General features: G+C 53.3%; 1 protein-coding gene across 22 annotated transcripts in view; it reads left to right on the forward strand.

Moving 5' to 3' along the window:
• The window catches only part of DYSF (dysferlin), a 192,066-nt gene that overhangs the window by 113,174 nt on the left and 52,922 nt on the right, over window positions 1-25,970 (forward strand). For 15 of the 22 annotated variants that reach the window (XM_081156856.1, XM_081156854.1, XM_081156871.1 and 12 more), the window contains 9 exons: window positions 232-309; window positions 8,219-8,400; window positions 9,977-10,117; window positions 10,921-10,950; window positions 12,382-12,411; window positions 20,989-21,090; window positions 21,185-21,346; window positions 22,418-22,583; window positions 23,125-23,201. In XM_081156856.1, coding sequence (XP_081012982.1) covers window positions 232-309; window positions 8,219-8,400; window positions 9,977-10,117; window positions 10,921-10,950; window positions 12,382-12,411; window positions 20,989-21,090; window positions 21,185-21,346; window positions 22,418-22,583; window positions 23,125-23,201 — 968 coding nt within the window. Of the gene's footprint in view, window positions 1-231; window positions 310-8,218; window positions 8,401-9,976; window positions 10,118-10,920; window positions 10,951-12,381; window positions 12,412-18,305; window positions 18,348-20,988; window positions 21,091-21,184; window positions 21,347-22,417; window positions 22,584-23,124; window positions 23,202-25,970 lie in introns of all 22 variants that reach the window. The other 7 variants (XM_081156863.1, XM_081156873.1, XM_081156859.1 and 4 more) reach the window with 1 other exon arrangement.

Genomic DNA, 25,970 nt, shown 5'->3' on the forward strand with positions numbered 1-25,970 from the left:
CTCAACTTTCACCAAGCCCAAGGACACATCACTCAGGTGTCCACTTCTGAGCTCTGATCTGTTCTGACTCTATGAGTGGCTCACTTCTGCAGAGTGTGACGTGTCATTTCTATCGTTCAGCCCCTCTGTCTGCCACTCTTCCTTGGGACAGACTCCACCCTTTCCTCCAGCCCCAGCTCTTAGCCACCTTCCGGCCCCTCACTTGGCATCTCTGTTTCTTCCCTGGTGTAGACGGGAACCGCTACCATCTACGTTGCTACATGTACCAGGCCCGGGACCTGCCTGCGATGGACAAGGACTCTTTTTCTGGTAGGTGGGAGATAGGAGGAGAGCCAGGGACCAGGGGCTGAGAGCTGGGGACTGAGCCATTGGGCTTTCGGACCACAGGGAACATAGCCCAGGGCTTCTCCTGCAGGTGGGGGGCTGTGTGTGCTGGGTTTGTGGAGATGGCTGTTGTTGCCTGGGTCACTGTGGCTTCCTAGTTGTCAGGTGGCTTGCTTGACCCCTCTGCAGGGTTTGGCTTTATTGGCCATCCCCTCCTGAAAGTCCCTCTGGCCTTGGCCCCCAGGACACCCTCTCTCCTGAGTCTCCTGCAGCCTCCTACTGCTCTACCTGCTCTGCTCCTACCCACGTGCCTCACGGCCCTCTAAGCCTGATGTTCCAAAGAGTCTGTCTGTGTCCTCTTCTCTGGGCACTGGGGTCCCCCTTCCCTCCAGCTTCAGGGACCACTCATATTAGGGAAACTTCTATGTCTTTAGTTCCTAGGAGCTTTTTATGTCCAGCCGTATTGTAGATATCTCCCTCTGGATGCCTGAAAGGCATCTCAGTTCATCCTGTCCAAACTGAACTTCTTATGACAGCCCCCTACCCCCAATCCAGGCCTCCTCTGCATCCCCCACCTTTGTCCTGGTGTCACATCAGCAGGCACTATTACCCATCAGGTTGGAAACCACCCATCAGTCACCCAGTCCTATTGATTCTGGCTCCTGAAACTCTCATGAAGATGTCCCTGAGAACTGATCTTACCCCTTCATATCTGGACACTCTGGTCATCTCCTGACCTCCCTGCTTCCTTCTGCAGTGCCCCAGACAGATCTGGTCGTGTCACTCCTCTGATTCCAAACGTAGACACTGATGGATAAATCCTCAACTCTCCAGCCTGGCAGACAACTCTTTTGTGACCTGAACCCATGGACCTTACCAGTTTCATTTTTCCCTGATTGAGCCTTTATCCACTAGCTCTGGCCCCACCAACTTTTGTCATGTTTCTGGCCTTTGTACTCAATGTTCTCTCTGCCTAGAATGCATTCCCTCCCTATTTTTAACCCAGCGAACTCCTATTCATCCTTCAAGATCCAGACCAGATGCCCTCTGACTCTTCCCCAAGCCAAACAGGTTATTCCTTTCTCAGCACTTGGCCAGCACTTCACCAGCACCTCTCTCAGAGCCCTGACTCACTGGATAGCTCAGTTGCCATCTATCTCTGCCACATGCTTCCCACTGTGACTGAGCTCCTTCAGGAAGGGGTCTTGTCTTACCCTTGAACCTGCAGCACTTGATATCTAAAGAGCTAACACTTACTGAAATGCTCACTCTGAACCCAGGTGCTTTACTGACATTATTTCATGTGACCCTTATAACTCTTCTGTGAGTAGGTATTTAACACTCAGTTTTATAGATAAAGAAACAGACTCAGACAGCTTAATTCAACTGCTTGAGTTAAAATATCTGACAGGTGACACATCACTCTCCAAATACTTGAGTAGAACTGAGTCCTGCTTTGAGAATCACAGCTTATAGCCAAGTGCCTGTCCTCCTTCCCAGCCCCCTCCCCTTCCCCACGTGGGTCCTCTCTGGTTCCTCCTTCCCAGCAGCTGTGCATCCTGCATTCCCCTCCTCTCAGGGACCTGTTCTCCAGCCCCATGCAGCCAGGTGCAGGGTGGTTAGAGCAATTTCTCCTCTGTGATTTGGGTCCTGGGTCTTGAGAGTGCCCTCTGCAAAGCATACTCAAAGCCAGCAGGCAGGGATTGGCAGGCCAGGGACGACGGGCAGCTGCAACTCCCTGGGAAACTGTGCCAGGAGGCTTTCTGACACTTAGAAAGTACCCTGAGAAAAAGTGAAGTGGACTAGTTCACAACCTCGTTTCATTTTCGTTTGGGAGGGTGGGAGAGGTGGGGGTTCAGGCAGCCAGTTTGTGTGGGGCGGTGGTGAGGTGGGGCTCAGGTGGAAGGCCCTGGTCCTCTGTGGGCCAAGCTGGTGGTGACCCTGCAGGGAGGGAACTCCTCCAAGGAAGCTGTGCTAGGAGCCAGTGTGCACCTCCAGACGGCAGGCCCGCGTCAGCCTGGGACTGGCCTGCAGAGACGTCACACTTTCCATCCTGGCCCCACCCCCTCCCCCAAATAAACATCCCTTGAGCGTTGAGGGCACTGCCCAGGGCTTCCTCAGAGGCCACTGGCTTCTGAATGAAAGGCCTGATTGAGCAGCTGCTGGAAAGGAAAACAGCAGCCAACACGGGTGAACCTATAAAACCCAGAGTGTTTATTTTCACTCCCAAACCCTAAACCAAAGCAATTTCTCCCCTGGAACTGACCCTGGCGGCCAGAGGCTGTGTATGGCCACCGGCTGGCATTTCTCAGAGGAAACTCCTGTGTGAATCCAGAGTGTCTGAGGCTGGGGAGGGTCCAGCACAGTCTGTCGCAAGTCTCATGGTCTGGCCTGCCTGCCAGGGGTCTGGAAGCGCTCAGTCAACTCTGACCCATGGTGCTCTGGGCCTTTCCCCACAGGGGTGGGCTCCAGTGGCCCGAGCTGTGCTCCCTGCCTGTCTCCTGTCTGTGGGTCTTGGGGCTGCCTGGAGACCTGGCTGTGCCTGCTTCCTTCTCCCTGGCGGAGGGTTTGGGGGAACACGCAGGAATTTCCCAGGAAACATTTGTTGAATAATATTAAACGCAGTGAGGAAAGGGAGCCCTGTGGAGATCCTGCTGTTCAGGCTGCCTGAGGGCGTTGCCTTGGGTGGGGCTAGCACTCATGCAGCACAATTCTCTGGACCACTGGCGGGGCGTGTGGCCTGTGGTTGTGGGTGTGTGGCCTGTGTAGTGATTAGGGATAAGAAAAGCAAAATGACGTTTAATTCAAATGACTTCTCTTTGATATTGGGCTGAACTGCCACTGCTTGGTGAGCATCTGGAGAAGGCATTGGTTTACTTTGAATGGAAAAGATAGGACTTAGGACTCACATGTCCTCAACACCACGCCTACTGGGCAGCATCACTTCCCTGAAGTTGCTCTTCATTGTCGACTGATATTTCTCAAAGGGAATCAGGGAGGCAGCTGTCTGCTTTGCCAAATTGTTCCCCAGGACATTCTGCTTTGCCCCTCCCCCAGTTGGGCACCAACATTTCTGTGGTTTGAAGGAGCCATAAGCTCTGCTTACAGAACTGCCACCAAGACAGACAACCTTTGGGCAGCTCTGTTTTGAGGTCACCACCATCCAGAGAATGGCCCTTAGCATGAGGGACCCAGAGACCCGTCTTTGAGAGTCCCACAGGTATGTGGGCTCAGGGCGCTTGACCCGGCTAACTGCGTGAATGAGAGATGGTGAACAGACCAGATGCCAAGGGTGGGGCATCTGTCAAGAAAACACAAGGTCCTATGCCCTCTTTGTTGGCTTCATGGTTCCTGGGAGGTCAGAGCTGTGCCGGCTGGGTGGTCCTGAGGGGTGTTGCTGCTCGGCCCATACAGTGAGGTCTAGTGAACCGTGGCTGCCCCTCTGTGGGGACCAGTGTTTTAGTTCCCCAGATCCAGACTGTCCTAGGTGGGGCTGGAGCCTTCTTGCATTGGGCTCCCTGTGTCTGGACTCCAGTCAGGGTCCACCCCCTCTTTTGAAGCACAGCTTTCTGTTAAGACTGGCTCTGGTTGGGGGAATTTTCGAGTTGAGCTTAAGGAGCTGTTTTCCAAAGTGCATTGGAGGCTCGTGAAATGCTCCACTTAAAAAGGGTTCCTGAGCTATAGAGACTGGGAAACGCGGCACACTTAGAGATTTACAACGCACGGTGGCCTTGAGGGGCTCGGAGGCGGCTGCAGGAAAAGGGGCCTGTTTGATTGTTTAAGCACTCATTAGCTCCCCGGAGCTCACATTTCGAAGAACGCATTTTGGGAAACACTGATCTATCTATATAGGATTCAGTCCAACCAAATTGCTCAGCATGAATCCAGGACCCTACGTGATCTGCCCACCTCCTCCCCACTCTTCTAGCCCTGGACGCTCTCTTCCTCCCCTCAGCCAGATCAGCTCCTTGCTGTTTCCCAAGTGTCCGTGCTCTTTGGTGCCTTTGATCATCTGTGCTTGGTGCCTAGGCACCCTCTTTTCCTTGGTCTGCCTGGTAACTTTTACATTCTTGAGATGCAGGGTAGGAGACCACCTTTGGGAAGACTGACTTGGTGCCACCAGTACACTGGGCACCCCCCATCCCTAGCACCTCATACACTCCACTGTTAAGTTGCAAATCACCTTGTATTGTAACTATCGTTTAGTTACCACTTCTAACAAGTAGTCACGAACGTAAGAGCCTGGATCGTGTCTCATTCATCTTCATGTTCCTAGCACCATGCTTGCCTACCTCATGCTGGTTGGCCAGTCATTGGATACTGAATGAATGATGGATGACAAATAACGCTAGAGTGAACATCTTTGTACATACAGGTTTTTGGTTAATTTGGATGATGCCCAGGAATATGGGAAATAGGGTATAAACAGTTTTATGTTTTCCTGGGCATACTGCCCAATTGCTTTCCTGAAGAGTTGCTGAATTGCTTCCAGCAATAAGGGAGAATATACCTAGTTCATCAAATATTCACCAGCACTGGGTTTTACAAATCTAAATAATTTTTTAAAATTTTATAGCAAAAATATTACTGTATTATAGTTTTCATTTGCATTGCCTTACTAGTGGTGCAGTCCATTCTCTCTTAAGGACCCTTTTCCTATGAATGTGGCAGCAGGAGCACTGGACTAAGAGTCATGGTGTCTAGTCCTGGCCATGTGGAGCATGGGCTAGTGACAGTCTTCCTGGGGCAAGGCTCCCTCTTTTGGCAAGTGGGATGATGCTACCTACCTACCCTGGCCTCTATTCTAGTGTTCTGAGCTAGTTGGTGGGAAGGCCCATGAGGAAAGCTTAGGGTATTGGGAATGTGAAAGTGTCCTCCCTGGAGCTCCAGGAAGGTCTGAGCAGCAGAGCTGGGGTGCAGGGCTCCAGGCCCAGCAGAAGAACCACCTGCCTGAGGCTTCTCATGGGGATGGAGTCCGATAGAACCTTCTGTGATCATGGCTGGAGCTTCCGAAGGCAGCTATGGTCCTCAGAGAAATCCAGTCCAGCCTTATTCCACCTCAGCTCTGGTGGTACTCTGGATGGCTGGGAGGGTAAGGCCTGAGGGCCCCTGCTGGCCCTCTCCTGCAAGAGTGGTGGCCTTGTGGACAGTGCTGGGCTGGGGTGGACAGGGAAGAGATAGCCCCTTACCTTCCCTTCACCTCTCCTTGGGATCTGCTTCTCCCTGGTCTTGGCTTTCCTGGAAGAGGGATGTGTCTGTGCGTCTGTCTGGTTTTCCTTCATCTGACCACCTTGCTTCAGCAACACCCACCCCCACTTGTTTCTTTTTTTTGGAGGGGCTGGCCCCTGTGGGGGGAGAGGCCAGGCCCCAGCACACAGTAGCCCAGTGTCTGAGGCCCCAGGCCTCCAGGCCTGCTCTTTACAATGCCTTTGTTGTGTGTTTTTTCCTCCCATGGGCGGGCGGGGCGCGTGTGTGGGTCTGGGTGATTTTTGTTTGAAAGCCACCCCCTCCCCGTCCCCCAGCGCTGAGCTCATTGCCTGCGCTGATGGGCCTGCTGGAAGGAGTCGGCCTGCTCAGGGGCCAGCGTGGGGGGTGCTGCCAACACCAATACAGTGTGCACAGCCGCTACAATGTGCAATTGTGATCTTTGTGTAAACGCGGTCGGTCTGGGGCTCGCACGCTTATAAAAATAAAGCGTTGGGAAGCACAGGGGGTGGGAACAAAAGGGGCTTTTTCGCCGGCTCTCTAATATGGTTTTATTTATCGGAACGCTCCCTCTTTCCCTTACTGGAACCAGGGAGAGGTTCTCTGCCGAGCTTGGAGCTGATGGTATCACAGCCAGACGGTTTCATTAAATGCACAGACGCCGCTGGGCCCTGCCAGGGGCAGGAAGGGAAGGGCTCGTCCAGTCCTGCCAGGCTGGTGCATGGAAGGGGGAGCCCCATGCCAGGGAGGCTCACACCAGGTAGAGGTAGTGAGATGTGGTGACATTTCTCCCCTGCCAAGAGCCCTCTTCTACCCCCAGAATCAGGTTCCAAACCAGTTTCTTGCAGGAAGTCCTCCAGGATTGACTTCATTGTGCTTTTGTGCCTAAGGCTAATGAGCTCATCCAGGCTGGTGGCTGCCTCCTGTTAGCCAAACCCGGCATGTTCAGCCCACAGCCTCTGCCTCCCAACTTAGATCCTCTTCTGCCTTAAAACTGGCCCTTTGGGTGACAGCCAGAATCTTAGACCCTGCTCCCTCCATCCCATAACAGGGATCCTCCCGTTGCCCACTTTAACCTTCCCACCTCTTCTACTGTCACTCTCTGCCACCTCCCATGCAGTGGCTATGGAATGCCACTTGGTCTCCTTAAGGACAAGGAGCTTGTCCTGCTCACCTCCTCTTTGTAGGGACATTCTGTCTCCCCAGCCCAGTCCCAGGATTGCAATCGGACATCCCAGTACCCTTCTGAAGCCAGCGGGGCAGAGGCCATTACCACTGAGGCCACCGAGGCCCTTTTGAGGCCAGCTTGGGGGTTAGGGACAGCATTGGGTTGGACTGTGAGGCTTAGAGGATTCCAGGTATTGCAGAATGGAGCAGGTGCGAAGGGTATAGGGCAAGTGCTAGAGCATTTGGGCTCCGCCCTCCCAGACATCTGCATCCAGCTGCTTGTCTCCTGCACCCCTAGACTTTCCTGTCATGTGCCCTTGGCATTTTAGTCTTATAAAATGGCAGCAAATTGGACCCTTCCCCCAGACTGATACCCTAATGGGAGAAGTTGGGGAGCCCATTCTCCAAGCCCTCTGCTCCTCTCTTAAATTACATGCCTTCAGTCCCATAAGCCCTTCTCTTGCATTGGTTTCCAAAGTGTGGCCCTGGAAGGCAGATCAATACCACCTGGGAACTTTTTAGAAATACAAATTCTCAGGCCCTGCCCTGGACCTGATGAATGAGTCTCTGGGTGTGGGAGCCAGCAGTCCGTGTATGCCTTCTGCTGCATGTTCACATTTGGAACCACTACCCTAGAATTTTTTCTAGTGACTGCAACCTTCCCTTTGGGACTAAGCAGGGGGAATAACTAGTGGGTGGGTCCCAGGCCAGCATGGCTGGGGCTGGCATGCTGGAAAGGAGTTTGGGGACAGGAGGGAGCTGCAGGGGCCTTAGGGTTCCTCTCACACCACCCACTACTAAATAGCTCTTGAGTCCATGTGCTCCTCTTTAGTGCCTTCCCACCCCTCTAAGCCACCAGTATCCTCATAACTGGTCTCCTTGCATCCACTTCTGCCCCCTCCAGTCTGTTCTCCATGTGGCAGCCAGAGTGAGTTGCTGAGATGCAGCCCTAGGCATACTATTCTGATGGCACCAACATCTCTGTGCTCCTCTCCCTTCCTCAAAGAAGCCAGATTTCTCTCTCACACACTCTACTGCACCCTGTATCTGTTCTTCAAAGCAGTGATCAAAATTGCAATTTTAAATTTGTTTGTATGGATTATGGTTTTGCTCCAATTGTATTCTCAGCCTCTGGCCCCTAACCCCTAGCCTGGCATGCAGAAGGCACTCAGTAAATGCTTGTTGGATGAATGAATGAACAAATGAATGAGCCATCCAGAGGGACTCACTTCTCCCAACTGATCTTGCCCCCTGGGGCCAGCCCAAGAAGGAGCTCAGAAGGGGAAGTTCTCTGGATTTCTGTACCCTCTTGCCCGGATCAGGGTCCATTTCCCCATGGTGGCCCAGCAGTCTGCTTATGGAATGCAGGGAGAGCCCCGGGAAAATGGGCTCCAGCCTGATGTGGCAGCAGAGGGGCAACCACAGCTCTGTTCCAGCTTTGTGGCCCGAATGACTCCTGAGCAGGCAACTCTCACCATCTCTGATGTGTCTTGTCTCCCATCCCTGCACCCGGCCCACACAGATCCCTATGCGATTGTCTCCTTCCTGCACCAGAGCCAGAAGACGGTGGTGGTGAAGAACACCCTGAACCCCACCTGGGACCAGACGCTCATCTTCTATGAGATCGAGATCTTTGGCGAGCTGGCCAGCATCGCCGAGCAGCCGCCCAACATCGTGGTGGAGCTGTACGACCACGACACCTATGTGAGTCTCCTGCCTTCCTCCCTCATCCCCTCACTGCCCGCTTCCTCCAGGGACCCAGGGAGAGATGCCGCTGTGAGGAACAGATCCCCAACCAGATGGGTGCACCCTAAGGTTGGGACTGATGGCCTCTCCCTTGACCCTACAGACTACAGAGTGGTTAGAACTATTTTAGAGTAATTAAAAATGGACTACTAGCTCATGTGCTGTGCCCAAAACAGAGAGAGGGGACAGATCTGGAAAGGAAGGGCTGTTGGCTGTGGCTTAAAAGCCTGGATTTTCTCTGCCTCTGACTTGCTTATATGATCCCAGGCTAGTCCTTTCTCATCAGAGAGCTGTGTTGATTCCACAGACATTTATTAAGTAAGCACTTGTGTACTGTGCTGGGGGGTCCCTTATTCTGGGTTCCCAGTTTAGGTGGGAGCTGAGACTCACCCACAGACAGAGAATCCTCCAGGGAGACAGCCACATGGCTCTGAGGCAAACCAGGACCCTCTAACAGAGCTGTCCCACAGAATGTCCTTTGCTGATGGAAACACTCTGGGAGCTACTAGCTGCATGTGGCTATTGAGCAGTTGAAATGTGGCTAATGCAACTGGAAAAATGAATTTTATTTAGTTGTAATTAATTAAGCTTTGAATTGAAATAGCCAAAGGCGGCTAGTGGCTCTAATATTGGACATCATCACCATAGAAGTTTCTCAGGAGGGAGAGCTCCCTGTGGGCTGGAAAGGGCAGGAAGGCTGTGGGTAAGTCGCAGCCCTAAAGGAAACGTGGGATTGGATGCTGGTGCTGGGAGGAGGCAGAGGGACATTCCAGCATGGCCTGGGAAGAGTGGGAGATGGAGACTGAGGAGAGGGGAGGGCAGGGAAGGAGGAGAAAAGAGAATGAGGCCAGGGGAGCAGGGGAGTGACAAGGTCAGAGTAACATTTTAAAAAGAAGAGAGAACAGAGAGACTGTGTCAGCTGATGAGACATGTGGCAAAGAGGTCACCTCTTGGGTTGGGGGAGGGAAAGAAGCAGGGCAGGAGAGGCGAGTAGGCTCCCGGGAGGGGGCCTTGCATCCCAGGAGAAGAGTTTGGACTCTGTCCTCCAGGCAGTGGGGACCCATGGGAGGTGCTTGAGCAAAGGACAAAACATCATCTTGGCAAAACTCATATAATTTGATGAGTGTGATCATAGTTTCCCACCTGGAAGGTGGTAGGATTTAAAGACAAAATGAACAGGAGAAACAAAGGTCGTTGGAAATATCAAATGCCTTTTCTGTGAGTGCGTCAGAGAAATGCTAGGATCCTGTCACTCTGTTTTCTAATGGGCTCAGAGCTTGATTAAGTTAAACAAGGCCAGTGCTAGATGGACATACAGAGGATCTTCCCCGCCATGATGGGAATTCAAATCTAGCAGCAGTGACTAGGGCCACTACATGTTATTCTCAATCCTTTTAAGGGGGCAGAGCTCTCCATTCAGCACCAGGGGCTGCCCTAGAGCTCAGGAGGCCTGATGTGGGTCTGCAATCCCTCCGAGGCCACCAGAGCCCTGGGCTGGGGGATGCTGACTCTTCTGTCTCCACTTCCTGTCCAGGGTGCAGATGAGTTTATGGGACGCTGCATCTGTCAGCCGAGCCTGGACCGGATGCCCCGGCTGGCCTGGTTCCCCCTGACTAGGGGAAGCCAGCCGGCAGGTGAGCTGCTGGCCTCTTTTGAGCTCATCCAGAGAGAGAAGGTGAGGCTGGGCCACGTCCAGGTCCAGGAGGCAGGCAATACCTGGTGGGGGGCACAGGTAGGACAGCCTGATGGAGGGCTGCCGATCCATCTTCTTCCTCCGCCCAGGGCCTGCACTCGATGCGGAGTACTGCGCAGAAGTCAGGCTCCTGCTGAGAGTGGTCTCAGCCATCTTTTTTGAACCCAAAATCAGGACACAGTCTAACTTTGGGATCAAATGCTGGAACCTGGGCTGTACTAGAATTTCTGAGTCCTCTGGCCATTGGATGTATTTTCCCCTGGGTCATATCCTGAGCTTTTTTCTGGGAGGAGGACCTGGTTGCGGGGCAGGGGCTTACTTGTGATGGTGGTGGGGCAGAACTCCAAGGACAGGAAAGGGCAGGACCTCTGTTCCAGCACCACTGTGCCACAGCCTAGCAGTGTGATCCTGGGCTAGCCACTTCCCTGCTGTAAAATGGGGAGCTTGGGTTAGAACTATATCACTAATCTTGCTCTTACTGTGATGTGAACCCCAATGTGTAAGCCAGATAGAAGTGGGGCTGCTCCAGGTGAAGTGTCTGGAGGGGGACACAGCATACTGCCAACCTGGCTTCCCCATGCACCCTCCCACCAACTCCCAGGCAGCTCTGAGGGGACCCCAGGACTCCGAGGAATAGTCTGCAGACTGCTGGACTGTCTGATAGCTGACATATGCCATGAGTATCATTCTGTGGTTGGAGATGGCTTTGCCTAGCCAGGGCAGAAAGGAGGGTGAAGGGGGCCTGAGTGACAAGCACCTAAGCAAGCTCTTTTCCTTCCCTCTAGCCGGCCATCCACCACATACCTGGCTTTGAGGTAAGTCTTGCTCTCAACTTTACTTCTTCAAACTCCCTGCTGGCCTCTCTGTGTTTGCAGCTCTGTTGTCTGCTAGCAAGGGCAGCAGGTGTCCACTGCCTCCATCCTGCCCTCAGGCAGAAGAGGGCCCAGTGGGGCCACAGGGGTGGACAGGGGCTGGGGTCTGAGCCCAGCTCAGGCCTTTTCTGCCCATCTTCCCTGAGAAGATCACACTCACAGACTGAGGGGACCTCATGATCATCCAAACCAGTGGCTCTTAGCTGGGTTGCATGTCAGAATACTTGGGCAGCTTTAAAAGTCCCCGGTGCTCAGGCTCTAACCCAGACCGAACGAAGCACAGCTTTTCAGGGTGTGGCTCAGGCATTGGTAGTTTCCAGTGCTCCCCAGGGGATTTCAATGTGCAGCCAGGCTGGGAGCCATTGACTTAGCCCAGAGGTTCTTTGTGCGGCATCACCTGCGATGCTGTTGGAAATACTTCTTGGGTCCCGCTACAAACCTACTGAAGCAAAGTCTGAGGGACCGCATGGCAGCTTGTGTGTTTATAAGCCCTCGGAGGATTCTGGCGCATACTCGAGTTTCAGAAGCTCTGATTTAGACCACAGTTCCCAACTTACTGTTCCCACCATGACTGGGTTTCTTTCCTCCACTAGAGATGGAGACTTGGTTCCCTTGTCCCTGCTCTCCTTCCTTCTGGGCATCACAGTAGAAAATGCAGAAAATACTGTTCACTGTGGTACCCAGGCTAATTGGCTTCAGAAAATACTATTCTCGGCCAGGCTCAGCTGCAGCTTTGGGAAGTGGTCATCGGGCTCTGTTTGGATGCCTCCCCCTTAGAGGCAACCCACATCATTTGTAGACAGCTCTTACCACGCAGGCCCTCTTGCCCTCTGCCCCCCAACCCCCCCTTTGCTTCTCCCCCCACCCACCTTTGTCTCTTTCCCCATCCCTCTCTTGCCAAATCCAAGCTCCCGATCTCAGTCTGCCAGACCCTGGGGACCTGGTTGTTTCTTCTTGGCTCCCCAAGTTCACATGCTCCAATAGGAGCAGCAGCTCCAGGACCTGAGGCCTCTCTGCTTCCTGGGGCTGCTGCACAGGTCCAGGGCCTTCCCACCACCTGTTGGCCATTTTCCTTTTCTCCTGTCACTTCCAGAGATGCTTGGGCTCTAGGTTTATGTTTTGGCCTCCTCTCCTACCAGTCCCTCGGCACCAATGTCTATCACACCTTCTTTCCCAAGGATCACATGAGGGCATGGCTAGAGGCACGTGGCACTTGCCTGGGATGGGAGGTTTCTGCTGGCTCCCCTTAGGTGATATCTGGTGTGCTGATCTGTGCCCAGCTATTGCTCCTTGTCACTGATGGCAAACTTCTATCCCCTTCCTCTCCTCTTTTCACCGTCTCCTGGATGTGGAACATTCTGTGATGTGGTCCAGGTGCATGATACATCACGGATCCTGGAAGAGGTGAGGTGGACCCTCGTGGCTGTGGTGGTGGCTGGGGGTGGGTGGGCAGAGACAGAGGGAAGGTAAAAGCTATCCTCTGGGCATGTGCTCTGGAGCCTTCAGGGTTCCTGGTTCCCCCATGGGCATCTGTCACATGGAGACCTACCTGGACTTCATTCCCCTTACTCTGTGTGGATCCAGGGCTGCCTGGGGTGAGCCCTGGAATGATTCTCACCTCAGAGGACTTGCTGCCTTGTTGGAGGCCAGATTCTTCCAGACCTCTTTGGCAGCAATACATAGTCTTACCTGGCTGAGGACTAGGTGGCATGTCTTCAAGAAGAAAATGATCATAAGAGGCCAGAGTAGTCAAGGAAGCCTTTCTGGTGGAGGTGGCATTAGCAAGAAATTGTTGCAAGAAGAAGGTGGGAAACCTGCTAAGCACCAGTTTAGAGCCTGAATGGTTTAGGGCCTGAGTGGGTTGGAGATTTCTAGGTTCTAGAAGTTTGGGATTTGCGTCCAGATGAAGCATGTTTCGTCTTTTGCCATGAGGTTGAGGAACTCATTCCCTATGGCTTCCTGCATATCTGGGAGCGGGTCCTCATGAATGAGTAGGGCAGAGGCCTGGGCAGAGAGACAGCAATGAGAGCCCTAGTCAGCTGGGGGGTTGGGCAAAGGGCAGCTACTTCCTGCCGTCAGGGAATCCCCAGGCAGGGAGAGAACACCATTTGACATTTGCAGTGTAATTTGGACTTGAAGTGCAGGGTCAGGATGTGGGATCTGCAGGCCCCGCGCCCCTTACCTCACTTCCTTTTGCTCCCAGACCGAGGTGGGGTCCGCCAAATGAGCTGGCCATAATTGCGCCTGACAGGCAGCCTCCTGCTTCTGGCTGCAGTTGGAAAGACTGCCGATTTGGAAAGCGGAGCAGAGCCCTGTCCAGGGAAGCAGCACGGAGCCCTCTCTCAATTGAGAGCTTTCTGTGGCCAAAACCCACAGCCTGCTCTGAAGAAGACCCAGCTCAAGGATGAGTTATTAAAAAAAAGTCAAAATCCTTAATAACTGGATTTGTAATATATAACAGTGAAGGCTCAGATTCCGAGAGCAAGGGTCTGGCTGTGGTCTCCTTGTCAGGAAGCAAATCCAGATTTGCAGCTTCAGGGCCAGACCCCAAAGAGGGCCAAGTGTCCTGCGGCAGGACCGGCCACAGGCCAAGACGTGGTGTGGGTCACCGGGGTCAGGCGAGAGCAAGTCCTGCGGTCTGTGGGGCACAGGGCCGGGTTAAGCCATCAGTTTCAGAGGGTCTGAGGTCCCCCCAAGGATAAATGGAGTAACAGTTTATACAGGAAACCACACCAGAAGATGACTTTGTGACCCCCTCTTCTCCAGGGGCCCCCAACCCAGCCCTGGGGCCTGTAACTTATCCACTTCCCCTGCACTTGAAGGCTAAGCCTCATGCCAAGGTCCTGGGTCCTATTTGGTTTTAAGAATCCTTTGGTGCTGGGTGGAGGCAGGGGAGTCTTGCTGCTGCTGCTGGTCCTGTAGGAAGCTTGGTGCCTGCATAGGATTTTTCTGTCTTTGTATTAGCTATATCTCCTGTTGTTCTGTCTTTGTATTAGCTATATCCCCTGTTCAGCCCCACCTAGGCTCCCAGCCTGATCACTGTGTGGATCGCCCCAGGCATCTCGAGGGCTCTGATAAGCCAGGCCTGGAGCTTAGATTCTCAGAGCAGAGGGGGCAGCTGGGTGGTTAAGAAATTGTCTGGCTGTAGAGGTGTAGGTTGGGAAGCAAAGGGGCAGGAGGAGAGATCAGCTAGGAGGCTTAGGCGACTCTGAAGGATGGTTTAAGGATGGCCTCTCTGTTGGAGAGTGCCTTTGGGCCAGCTCAGCCCCAGGCTGTGCGGAAGACTGTCTGTGAATGAGATGAAATGTCATCTGTCCATGCAGAGGGCTCCCAGAGCAGATGGAGGACAGTGGGAATGACTTTCTGGAAGAGGTGACACAGAGCTCTCTTCTGAAGCAGGGATTGGCAGGTGGGCGGGAGTCCAGGTGTCAGTGCCTTGGGCAGGGGGCATATCATCACTTGGGGCCAGTTTGTTGGGTGAGATTTCTCTCTCCCCCAGGCTTTACACCCATCTGGAGGCTCCCTTTCCCGGGCTGTTGGCAGGGAAGGGGAACTGTGGTGTCCTGATTTTGAGACTTTGGTGACATCTGGGAGACCTGGGTTGTTGCAGAGAGCATATGTGTAGGGGGCATCTCTCCTGGCTTCCCAGACTTTCTGCATTGCCTGCTGTTTCCCCCTTTCCTGAGCCCTGCTCACCGTCCCCTCTTCCCGCTCTCCCTTCAAGTTTCCCTCTTCCTCTGTTTGCTCCTTGGCCCAGGCTCCCTCTCTCCCTCCTCTCCCGCCTCTTCTGAGCCCTCTGTCTCGTTTCTTTTCCTTTTTGTCTGGAGAACAAAGGCAGTCCGTGCTGCCAAGGGGAATGAGTTCAAAGAAACTGCAATTTTAGATTTCCTGAGAACTGGAGAGTGTGCACATGCACGTTGGAGCGTGTGCGAGTGTGTACACTCGCAAGAACACACACACGTGCACGCACAAGCATCAGAAGAGGGGCTGGCTGACTCCTTCATAACCAGGGGCTAGGATGTGGCATGTGTAGAGGAAGACCCACCTGGGACCCTGGGCGGGAGCAGGGGCTGTGGTCCTGACCGTTGAAGGGGGTGTGGCTCGAGTGGTGCCCTTGGCCCTGCTCCATGGAGGGGATGCCCTGGTAGAAGGGACTGCATCCTCTGTGGCTGTTTTCACTGGAGGCTCAGGGTCCAACCAGATGTTATTCCCTCGGCCCTTCCAAATCCAGGCGACAGGGTATGGCTTTTAGTCTGACATGCATACAAGGTACTCTCCTGCACCCCTAAATCCACTAGAAGGAAAAATTTGGTGTTTTGCAATCAGGAAAATAAACCCAGTGGTACCCCATCCCCCATCCCTCCCCCAAGGCCTTAATTTAAAACACTGTTTTTCCTCCTAAGTGTAATTAGAGCAACATGTTGTTCCTAACGAGCTGGGTGGGGCAGGCAGACAATGGAGCCCTCCCAGCCCGCCTGGCTGCCCCTGCCTGGAGCTCCCTGAAGAGCCAGGATCTGAACTTCCAGAGGGTCCCCTGACTGTATCCTGCTGGGTGAAGTGGGGGTCTATGGGCTACTGGTGGCTGGATGCACTTGCTAACACGTCCCCTGTCCCTGGGAATGAATGTCTGTCCAGTGTGGTGGCTCCTAGGACTGGGGGAGGAAGTCCCCCTCATGATGCAGGGCCTGGGCTCCCTGTACTGAACTGACCAGCTGGATGGTTAGACTACAGGGGCCATGAAGGTGGATTCTGCTCTGAATGGGGAGAGAGCTTCATTTGTCTTTGGGTCCCCACCTTCTTTGTCTGAGCGGCTCGGTGAACACCCTGAACCCCTGTAGAATCCCATTAGCAGAGCAGCCTCGGGTTTGCCCTGCCTTCAGGGTTGGCTGGGGAGGGTGATGAAGGAAGAGGTTGGTCATATGTTGCTTTATCTAATTAGGCTTATATTCTAAGGTTGTCCTTAAGGTCCGTGTTCCTCAGAGTCCCCTGTCATGCACAGGACAGTGAATCAGGATGTCCTGGTGGCACTTTCAGTCTACATCTGCCCCCTGCCTACCAATGCTCATATGCGTCCCCAGTTCTGACAAGGGCCGTGCATCCCACTCTTACGGAGAATCGCTGCCCTGGGGGGAGGTGTGGTGCCTCAGGTTGGCTGGACTAGAAGAAAGTTGAGAAACTCAGGCACTAGAGCTGGCCATCTGGCCGGGGCCATGGGACTCCTGCATGTGAGATGTCTGAGACCTGTTAGGACCTTGGGAAACCGGACACAGGGTCTCATAGAATTCAAAGAAGTCAGAGAGTAGGCTACACAAATTTTCTGAAGTGGTTGGGGAGACTTTCTGGAGGATAGAGAGCTTGAACTAGGCCCTGGAAGATGTGTTAGATTCAGGAAGAGGGTAAGGGAAGCCCATTCAAACAGCAGGGCCCATGAGCAGGCCCAAGGGAGAGAAGACTTGGTGAGGACCCAAGGATCAGGCTGGAATAGACAAGAGTGTAGGGAAGGAGGGGAGAGCATGTTGGAGCCAGTTCTTTATTCAGACATCCACCCACCCATTTATCCCTTTGCCCCCCTCCTTCCCTCCCTTCAACTATCCATTCATAATCCTTTATTTATTGGACAGGGGATTCAGCTGTGGTTCCTGTGTGCAGAATTGCTGGTTTAACCAGGGACACAGACAAATGAACACATAGAAATGGCATAAAGTGATGTGTCTTTTAATTGGAGAGGGTCAAGTTGCTATGGGAGCCATGGGGTACTTAACTTAAGCTTAGAGCCCCAGGGAAGACTTAAATGGAGACCTGAAGCTGAGTAGGAGGTAGCCAATGAAGTGGGCAGAAAAGTATTCAGAGGGACCCACGAGCTTCAAGCCTCATGGGTAAAGACAGCATGGTGTCTCCTGCAGTCTGTTAGGGCAGGCAGTGAACATGCTCAAGGAGGTGGCTTATCACTGTTTGGGGTCCTGTAAGCAAAAGTTATCTGGTAAGAGGTGAGACAGGAGAAGTCAGAAGGAGGTAGAAGATGAGGGGCCATTGAGGCCATGTCAGGGAGTTTTGGCTTCATCCTGAGTGGGTGGGGAACTTCTGATGGTTCTTAAACAGAGTGATATTCTTAGTAACCCCTGGCTGCAGAGCACAGCATGCTTTTGTTGCATGAAGCAGATGTGCAAAACCAGATGCAAGGAGACCACTTAGCAGGATGCTGGTGAATCCAGGCAAGAGGGGGTGGTGGCCCCAGCTGAGGAAAGAAGACAGGTGGATGCACATGCAAGATATTTAGGAGACAGAATCGCCAAGGCTAGGTGATCAATCAGGCATGGTGACAAGGGGGAGGAGAGCTGAGGATGGCATAGGACTTTTTGGTCTGGTTGTCGAGGTGGATAGTAGGGTGGCTTTCTGAGATGACATTTGAAAAGAGCAGGTTTTGAGGGGGAAGTTAGAAAATCAAGTTTAGGACAAGTTCAGCTTGCGAGGCCAGTGGGACACATGGATGAACTGAGCAAAAGAGATTGGGACAGTGGGTTTGGAGTTTAAGAGAGATGTTTGGGAGGGGAAAGCTCAGGAGATGGCTGGGCAGAGGAAGGTACTCAACAGGCAGAGGGGAGAAGGTGGAGGGCCAGTGTGGAATCAGAGAACTGGTTTTAGGAAAGGGACCGAAGTCAGATGGCCAGAAGCTGCTAAGGGAGTGAGAGAGATAGGAGAAGGTAAGTGAGTGGCCTCTGGGTTGAGTTACAAGCATGTCATTGTTCTCTTTGGAGATAGAAGTTTCCAGGGAGGGGATACAGGGAGCCAAGCTCAGTGCACTGGGCAGAGGGCCATGTGGAAGTGACAGTCAGTGGATAGAGGCAGTTCTTTTCAGGAAGAGAGACGGGAGAGGGAGGGAGACTGCTGGAGAGGACACAGAGCAGGAGTGGATCTGAGAGACCATCTCTAAATGGGGAAGGAAAAGATTAGTAGATAGTGTGGAAAATTGGGGAGTACTGGATGAGGCTGGTTCTGGGAGCCAGAGAGTGCTTAGGTGTATGTGCAGTGATAACCTCACAGGTGTGTATAGTGAGGAGGGGGTACAAATGGCCATCGTGGCAGCTTGCAAGCCTGGTGGAAGGGGGGCCTGCAAAGGCAGGGGTCCTGGGATGAGGGCAAGGATATTCTGGGACTTCTGGGGACAGCGAGGTGGGAGGAGATGGTCTTGGGATGAGAATGGTGGCCTCGTGCGGAGGAAGCTGCTCTGCGGACACACCTCTAACCACTGTCTCTGCTTGTCTCTCCCTGCTGCCTCTGCTGGGCCTGGCGCTCTACAGCTGTGTGCACCTGCCTTCTTCCTCCAGGGCCTCCTCCAAACGGTACTGGAGTCTATCCTTCTTGAAGGTCTTGTTCCCTGGCCTCCTCTGTAAATAGGTTGCTAAAAACGGGGAGCCTGGTCCTCAGCATATAGAGAGGAATGCCATCAAATGGAGCTCAAGGAAAGATGGAACATGGGAAGGAGAGAAAAAAGGGATCATAGGGTCACTGCCCGGAGTTTGGGGGCCAGGAGAGAAAACTCTGGGAGGAAACACATGAACGAGCTTTCCTGGGTGACTTCGGGAGAATGTTGCAACCATGTGAGAAAGGCTTATCTTTCTGGCTCCCCACCCAGGGGAACTTGGGCACAGTTCACTCCCTGACACCTTCTTTTTGTCCCAGGGCTTTTGGCCCTGGGCCCACGTTGGACTGGTCATCAGCCTCGAGCAGGCCACAAACAGGCCACCAGCAGGCCTTCAGGCCTCGCCCTTCCTCTAAGGAGGCAGCCCTTGATGTCCAGCCGCTGCAGCTGGTGGCCTTGAGGTGCCAAGGGTGGGCACTCAGCCACTTGTCCCCATAGCAGCCAGGCCATTGTGGTGGCTGTCCAGGCCCTGCCTGCACCCTCTAGGGCACAACTCCAAGGACTGTGATGTGCACAGCAGTCCCTGGAGTTGTGCCCTTGGCAGCCCTGCACATCCCCCCTCCCTCCTCCTGATGCATCTGTCTCCCAACCAGTCTAAAAATGCCATCTGCATTGTGGGTCTGGAGGACAATGGTGCACTTCTTTACTTTATGCCCTGGTGACGTAGCGATAGTTATGAAGCCAAGGCTGTTCTGGGAGATGCTTTCGGTGGCTCAGCTCTCTTCAAGCCACCTGGAGAGACCCACAGGCTGATGGGAAAAACAATGGCACCAGCACCAGTGCTTACCGTAGGGTCTCTACTATTTATTAAGTACTTCCAACATGCCAGACACTCTATGTTTGTTCTCTCACTGAATCCCCTGAGCACCCTCAAAGGGTATTGTAATTCCAGATCTTTGCTTGAGGGTATGAATCACAAAGTTGAGTAATTTGCCCAAGGTCAAACAGCTAGGATGTGGCCTGACTGGAACTAGAACCAAGGTCTAATCTGGTTCTAGAAATGAGCTCTTACCACTGCAGGTCAGCTTAGTATCATGGGTGTGTCATCAGGCAGGAGTGACAGCCGGGGTTGGTTGTGAAGTGCTGAGGCAGGAGTAAGCTGGTGTGTTTCTCTGCTCCAGCTGCTCCCATGATCTGTGTCGGAGCATCTGTAGGTGGATACACTGTCCTTTGAGAAAGAACCCAGAGCAAGTCACTTGGAGCATGAATCCAATGATTCCATTGTTTATTAAATGGGATTACGTGAGGCAAGCTCTGTGAAGTGTCCAGCAGAGCCCTTTTAATTATAATTAACATTCCCTGAGGGTCAGGAACTCCATGTATGGACTTGCAGGTGGTGCACCGTGCAAGGGCACTGGGTCCAAGGGGTGCAATTTCCAGTGCAGACATCATATATTTGTATTTATTGTAACAATTTTCCAGTAGGTGGCAGTAAAGTGTCTTATTCTAATAAACCAGTGAAGTATGAGGATTTTCTGACGTGGAAGTAAAAATATTTAAGAAAGGGACATCTTTCTCTAATTGTCACAAAGGTGCTACGTGAGCTAGTAGTCTTACTATTAAGAGTTACATGAATCAGGCACTATTCTAAATGTTGTACTAGCTTCTTCAAGCTTCACAATAACCTTTAGACACTGATAACTTTTAATGACCATGTTATAGATGTAAGAAATGAGCCATAGAGAAGTGAAATAACTTAATAAGTGGTGGAGCCAGAATTCACACTCAGAGCCTGTGTTCCAGCGCTGTGAGATGTGATAGTTGCCTAAACCCTGGTAGAACCTGCTTACCTCGCCCGCCTGCTTCCCCATGTAATTCTTCGTGATCATTGGGGATTGTTGCCCATGTCTTTTTGGCAAACCCTTAGAAGGTCAGAGCTGACATAGGGTGTGCTCAGCTCTGGTCGGTGGTGGTGAAGGAGCCTCCCCAGCAGCGCCCGTAGATGACGGGCATTTATATTCCTTTCTCCTGCCGGGAAGCACTCTGACTCCCAGTGTGACTGCTCTGTCCTCATGGTAGATGAGGGGTGGGCGTTAGGGGCTGACACGTGTCTGGGTGTGGGTGTGGGGGAAGGGGTGGAACTCCAAGGTGGATGGTAAGTTGGGAGGGTCTGAGCCTGGAGGCAGGAGAACCAGGCCAGCGGGGGGCACATGGTCCTCTCTGGGATGGAGAGGGGCTGAAGTAGGCATGTCAGGATGGAGAGAGCAGTATGTGTGTGTGCACGTGTGTGCATGTGTGGGAGATGGGGTGACCCTGAGCAGCTTGTTGGTGCATCAGAGCCTGCATTATGGGAGGATGGGTGACCTGGGGTTCATTTGAAATAGGGGACTTACGCCCTGGGTCATGTGCTTGAATTGTGATCCTGGAGAAGATGGTGCCTGGAGAAACTGACTTCTCTCCCTCATTTCCTCCTGTCCATTTGCCCACTTGTGTGTCCTTGCTTCTCTGTTTCTGTCTCTCTCGTGCATGTTCTTCTTTCTGTCCATCTGTCCTCCTTTCTTGTCTCTCTGCCTTGGTCTTTCTCCCACCTCTGTCTCTGTTACACCTGATGTCCCCTGTAGTCGGACGACACAGACCTGCCCTACCCACCACCCCAAAGGGAGGCCAACATCTACGTGGTTCCCCAGAACATCAAGCCGGTTCTCCAGCGTACTGCCATTGAGGTGAGCCTGGCTGGAAAGCAGCCTGGACCTTCCCCTTCCTGGCCTAGCCTTCCCTGGGGCCTTTCCAGGTGCTCTCCTCACTCTGTGTCCCTAGATCCTGGCATGGGGCCTGCGGAACATGAAGAGTTACCAGCTGGCCAGTGTCTCCTCCCCCAGCCTCGTGGTGGAGTGCGGGGGCCAGACAGTTCAGTCCTGTGTCATCAGAAACCTCCGGAAGAACCCCAACTTTGACATCTGCACCCTCTTCATGGAAGTGGTGAGCCCAACACTCCTCTTGTCCCCTTTCAGCGTCCTGGTGGCTAGAATCTCCTCGCAACCCCAAACAGTCTGGGGATCTGCTGGGATTCCCTGTGGGAACCTGCGTGGGTCACGGCTTCTCTTTCACCTTACATGTCTGTGAAAATGGGAAGAAATGCTCATACTCTCCTCACTGGAAGAGGTGAAGCCTATGAGCAACATGGATGGGGCCAGTTTGCTCCCTCCTACCCAGATCCTGAGTCTGCAGAAGTTCCAAGGACCTATTTTCCCTCTCAGGGCAGGTCTCAATCCCCCGGAGCTTCCCTCAGGGGCCTGCCAGGGCTCTGATCTTCGTGATTCCTCCAAACCTTCCCTGACCTGGGCCTCCTCACCTGGGCCTCCACAGACGGGCTCACCCCCACCACCCTCAGCCCCCCAGTCCTCTCCAGCTCCCAGGGCTGCCTGGGCCTAGTGGCCGGATCAAGGCAAGCCTGAGGAAAGGAACATGGTTTGCAAGATGAAAGCACTATAGAAATTCCAGGCCCAGTGGCTGTCAACAGGAGCCTCCTCTTGGCTGAGCCAAACCCGCCACCGAAGGAGAGCATATAAATTATTTCAAGTTGTGTTCAAAGTGCTTTTGGGGCTGGGGAGGTGGGGTGGGGAGAAGAATCTGGGTTTGTAAGCCAACTCTTGAGTATCCACTTGGGGGGGACTGTCTGCAAGAAATGTTGAGTCCCGGGCCAACTTCTCCCTTCTTCCCCTCCCAGCCAGTGAGGGTTCAGGGAAAGGAGACTTGCTTTCGCTTTGGGCTGAGCTGAGTTTGGAAGGTAAAGCTGTGGGGGAAAAGCCAGCCTCCACGTACAGTGTTCAAGAGGCAGGAGGGGAAGGTGTGTGTTTTCTACTTCCCTGGCCAGCTCTTGGGCTCAGCCAGCCACCTCTTTGGAATCATGGCCACTGGAGATTATCTGTGGGTTCATAGTCATCCTCTCTCCCTGGGCTTGCCCTGTGAAGAAAGAATCCTTCCCCCCTCTGAGACCTCCCAGACATGGGTTTAGGCCCCTGCTCAGAGCTTCCCTCCTCCTCTGTCCAGATGCTGCCCAGGGAGGAGCTCTACTGTCCCCCTATTGTGGTCAAGGTCATTGATAACCGCCAGTTTGGCCGCCGGCCTGTGGTGGGCCAATGTACCATTCGCTCCCTGGAGAGCTTCCTGTGTGACCCCTACTCAGAGAAGAGCCCATCTCTACAGGGTGGCCCAGGTAGGTGGAAGGGATGTTGATGGGGAGGGCTGAGGCAGAAGGGGCTCAGGGCAAGCAGGACTTCTCTCTGAGAGGTGTCCTGAAGCCCACCTTTTACTGGGACCTGAATGAGAGGTGGTTTCTACTCAGCTGACCAGAAGGGTAAGGACCTCGTCTTCCTCAGGGCATAGCCTGAGTCTGGGCTGGGCACACCAAGAGCAGGTACACGTGCCTGTGGGGGTTGAGGGTGAGGGCTGAAGTGGGAGGTGGTAAGACTTGAGGGGGAGAGAGATGCTGGGATTCAATGAAATGAGGAGGGAGGATAAAAATGGGAGGGGAGGAAAAGAGAACATTGAGGAGACAGGGAATGTGAAGGAAGATAGGAGAGGCAGAGACGGGAGAGGGAAGAATTGGGTGGGAGGAAGAGAAAGACACAGATGGAGAAGTTCGGAGAGACTGAGGGGCTTTGTCTCATAGTTCCCTGACTGAGTCCTGTGGTTGAGGAGGGACGAGATCCCTGAGGGAGCCCCCTCTCAGGCCTGGACCCCGCTCTCTCCTACAGATGATGTGAGCTTACTCAGTCCTGGAGAAGATGTGCTCATTGACATTGACGACAAGGAGCCCCTCATCCCCATCCAGGTAGGATGGTGCTGCGTCCCTGGGGAGAGACACTTGTTCCCGCCAAGAGCTGGCCTTGAGTGCTCCCTACCCTTCCTCATCTCTCCCACTCCTCCTGTTCTCCCTCCCTTATCGCATGGCTTCTACAAGAGGTCTCCCTCTGGATTTTCTTGGCTGGACACTGTACAGATGGAGGGACCTGAAAGGAGGGGTCTGTGTCCAAGCCAATAGTCTCCCCACTTCCTCCATTCTTCCACCTCCAGGAGAAGGAAGGGAGGGGGGCCTTACTCCAAGGGTATCCCACCCTGCAGCAGGTAAGAGGCATCCCCTTGCTGTGTACTCGGCAGCATAGGGCCAACTGGTGAGTCAGACACCTGTGCCAAACAGCATGGCAGGGGTGTGTGGCATCTCTTACTGAGGGGGGAGCACTCTCCTCACCTTGGGCCCTGGGGTGGCTCTGGGTCCTGTAGGGCTGAGACCACCCAGCCTTTCCTGCAGTGGAGATGGAGAAAGGCCTCAGGGTGAGCACAGGCTGTGAACTGGCCATCTGTTCTAGGCTGTCACTTTCCTCTCAGCTTTGCATGATGCTGGTCACACCTCTGGCACCTGGGGCTCCCAGAGCTTTGGGGATGCCTGGAGGCAGAGCCTCTCAGCCTATGTAGACAACACTTGTGTCCTCAGGCCCACAGCCTGTTTATTCACTCAGGGGTGGAGTAGCACTTCAGAGAGTTTTGCTTTCTTTAAACCATCAATCCAATATAAGCATTGAGAGCAGGAGAGCAAACTTGGGGGTTCGGCTCAGGATCCTCAAAGCTGTCCCTGGAGGTGTGTTGATAGGGCTTCCTCCCTCTGACATTTAGGGCTGATACCTGCTTCTTTCTCACTGTTCATCATTTCACTTCCAAAGGAATGAGCCTTGTGTTAAGCCCTCGGCCCCGCTGCTGCCATAACAAGAGATTTTGCTCTATAGTTTCACTAGAGAGTCCTCAGAAGTCCCAAGCTCTCCATTTCTCCCATGTCTGTGGCTCCCCAGGGCTCTGCCCCACCATCCTTTCTGCTGGTGACACCTCTGATAACTCCTGGTCATTCTTTAAGACTCAACGTAGTTATAGTCACTTCCAGGATTCTCCCTAGCTCCTCGCCTTTTCCTGCAAATCTTGTCTGTATCTTGGTCATTGCACCTGCCTTAGGTCCTGTTTGTCTCTGTAAATGTCAACATCCTCCCTAGACTAGGCTCAGGGTAGTGACTAGGTGCATTCCTCTTTGTGTCCTTAATGCCCAGCAGAGGGCCTGACTTAGCAGGAGGTGTTCAGTGAAGTCTGCCTGGATTGGTGGATGCATGGGTGGGTGGACGGGTGGATGGGTGGACAGATGGATGACCTGCCTACTCTCTGTAGGGGCTCTAAGAAGGAGCGTCTCTTGACTGGGGAAACCCAAGTGGAAATTTCAGATGTCCCTACAAGGATTCAGCTGCACTGGATGCTAGTGCTTTCTGGCCTGGGTGGGTGTTTGTAGCTGAATTAGGCAGATAATTAGGCTCAAACTCCAGTCTGCCTGATCCTGGCTCCCGCTTCCCACCCTCTCAGTGGGCTGTCTGAGTCTGTGCAGGGAAGTGTGGGGCTTGCCCAGCAGGATTTCCGTTCTGTGTGTGCTGCCCTCAAAATGTCTACAGACTTGGAGGGGGAGGGACTATTTTGGGGCCTGCTGGCTACAAGCACAGCCAGAGACAGATGGTGAGGAGGCCCAGTCTTGCCATTCTCCTGGTATTGACATCAGTGAACTGGAGGGGGTGGTGTCTATCTTCTTTGTGGGAGCACACGGCCACTCTGGCTAGAGCTGCTGGCCAGACAGAGGGTAGGGAGCTGGGACCTGGGTTCCTGGATGTGTGCCCACATGGGGACAAGCTCTCAGGGTCTCAGGTGGGCAGGAGGAAGGAAGACGTGAGATCTGCCTGCTCTGATAGAGGAGACATGGACTCTGCCCTCATTGATCTGCCTATCTGCTGGAGGAGACATAACCCTGTTCTCAAGGAGTCCAGAGGCCAGCATGGAAACCAGTCCTGGTGTCTAAGAAGCCCTGCCCTGATGGGGTTGGGGGAAAACTGATTTTGTATTGTGTTTTCCTTTGAGATTCATTGGTTTGATTTGGCTGGTCCAGGAACTCTTTTACTCACTCCGTCTTTCTTGCACATCCCCTGGCACTTGGGAGAACCAGGCATTCTGAGGCAGATCCAGGAGGCAGGGGCTTCCAGTAGCAAATGGTTTGCCAGATTATTCTGGCTGGGCTCTCATCCCCTCTCCACTCCCCCAGTGCAGACAGAATAGAGGGCCCTGGCCTCTGGGGATGGGAGGGAGAAGTTGGGTAGAATTTGAATTTTTGCCTGGCTTCTGTTTGCTTAACCGTGTTTCTCAGCAACCTGTTTCATTCGTGCTGTGGCCCCCACTGCTATGCTCACCAGGTCCCGGCTGTGGATCCAGCTCAGGGCTCCTCCCCAACTCAGATAAGCTCTTGCCAGACCTGGCTTCTGCTTTGGTCCCTCCATCTTCTTCCTCAGTCGCACCTTCTCTGCTGATGAACCTTCTCACCATCATCCTCCCCGTTCCTGGGACGAGCCTGCCACATGTTAGAAAACATCACCTCAGACTTTCCTGATGCTCGGGTCATGGGACTGACATGGTAGAACGTTCTCAAGGTTCTAGAAATGTTTCAGTTTCTGTCAAAAATGGCCAATTCTAGAGATGATCCAAAACATATATATAAGGCATATCTCTCTACTCCACCTTCCAGGGC

This window comes from Miniopterus schreibersii (assembly GCF_964146895.1).
Source record: "Miniopterus schreibersii genome assembly, chromosome: 13".
In the NCBI taxonomy this organism is placed as follows: Eukaryota; Metazoa; Chordata; class Mammalia; order Chiroptera; family Miniopteridae; genus Miniopterus; species Miniopterus schreibersii.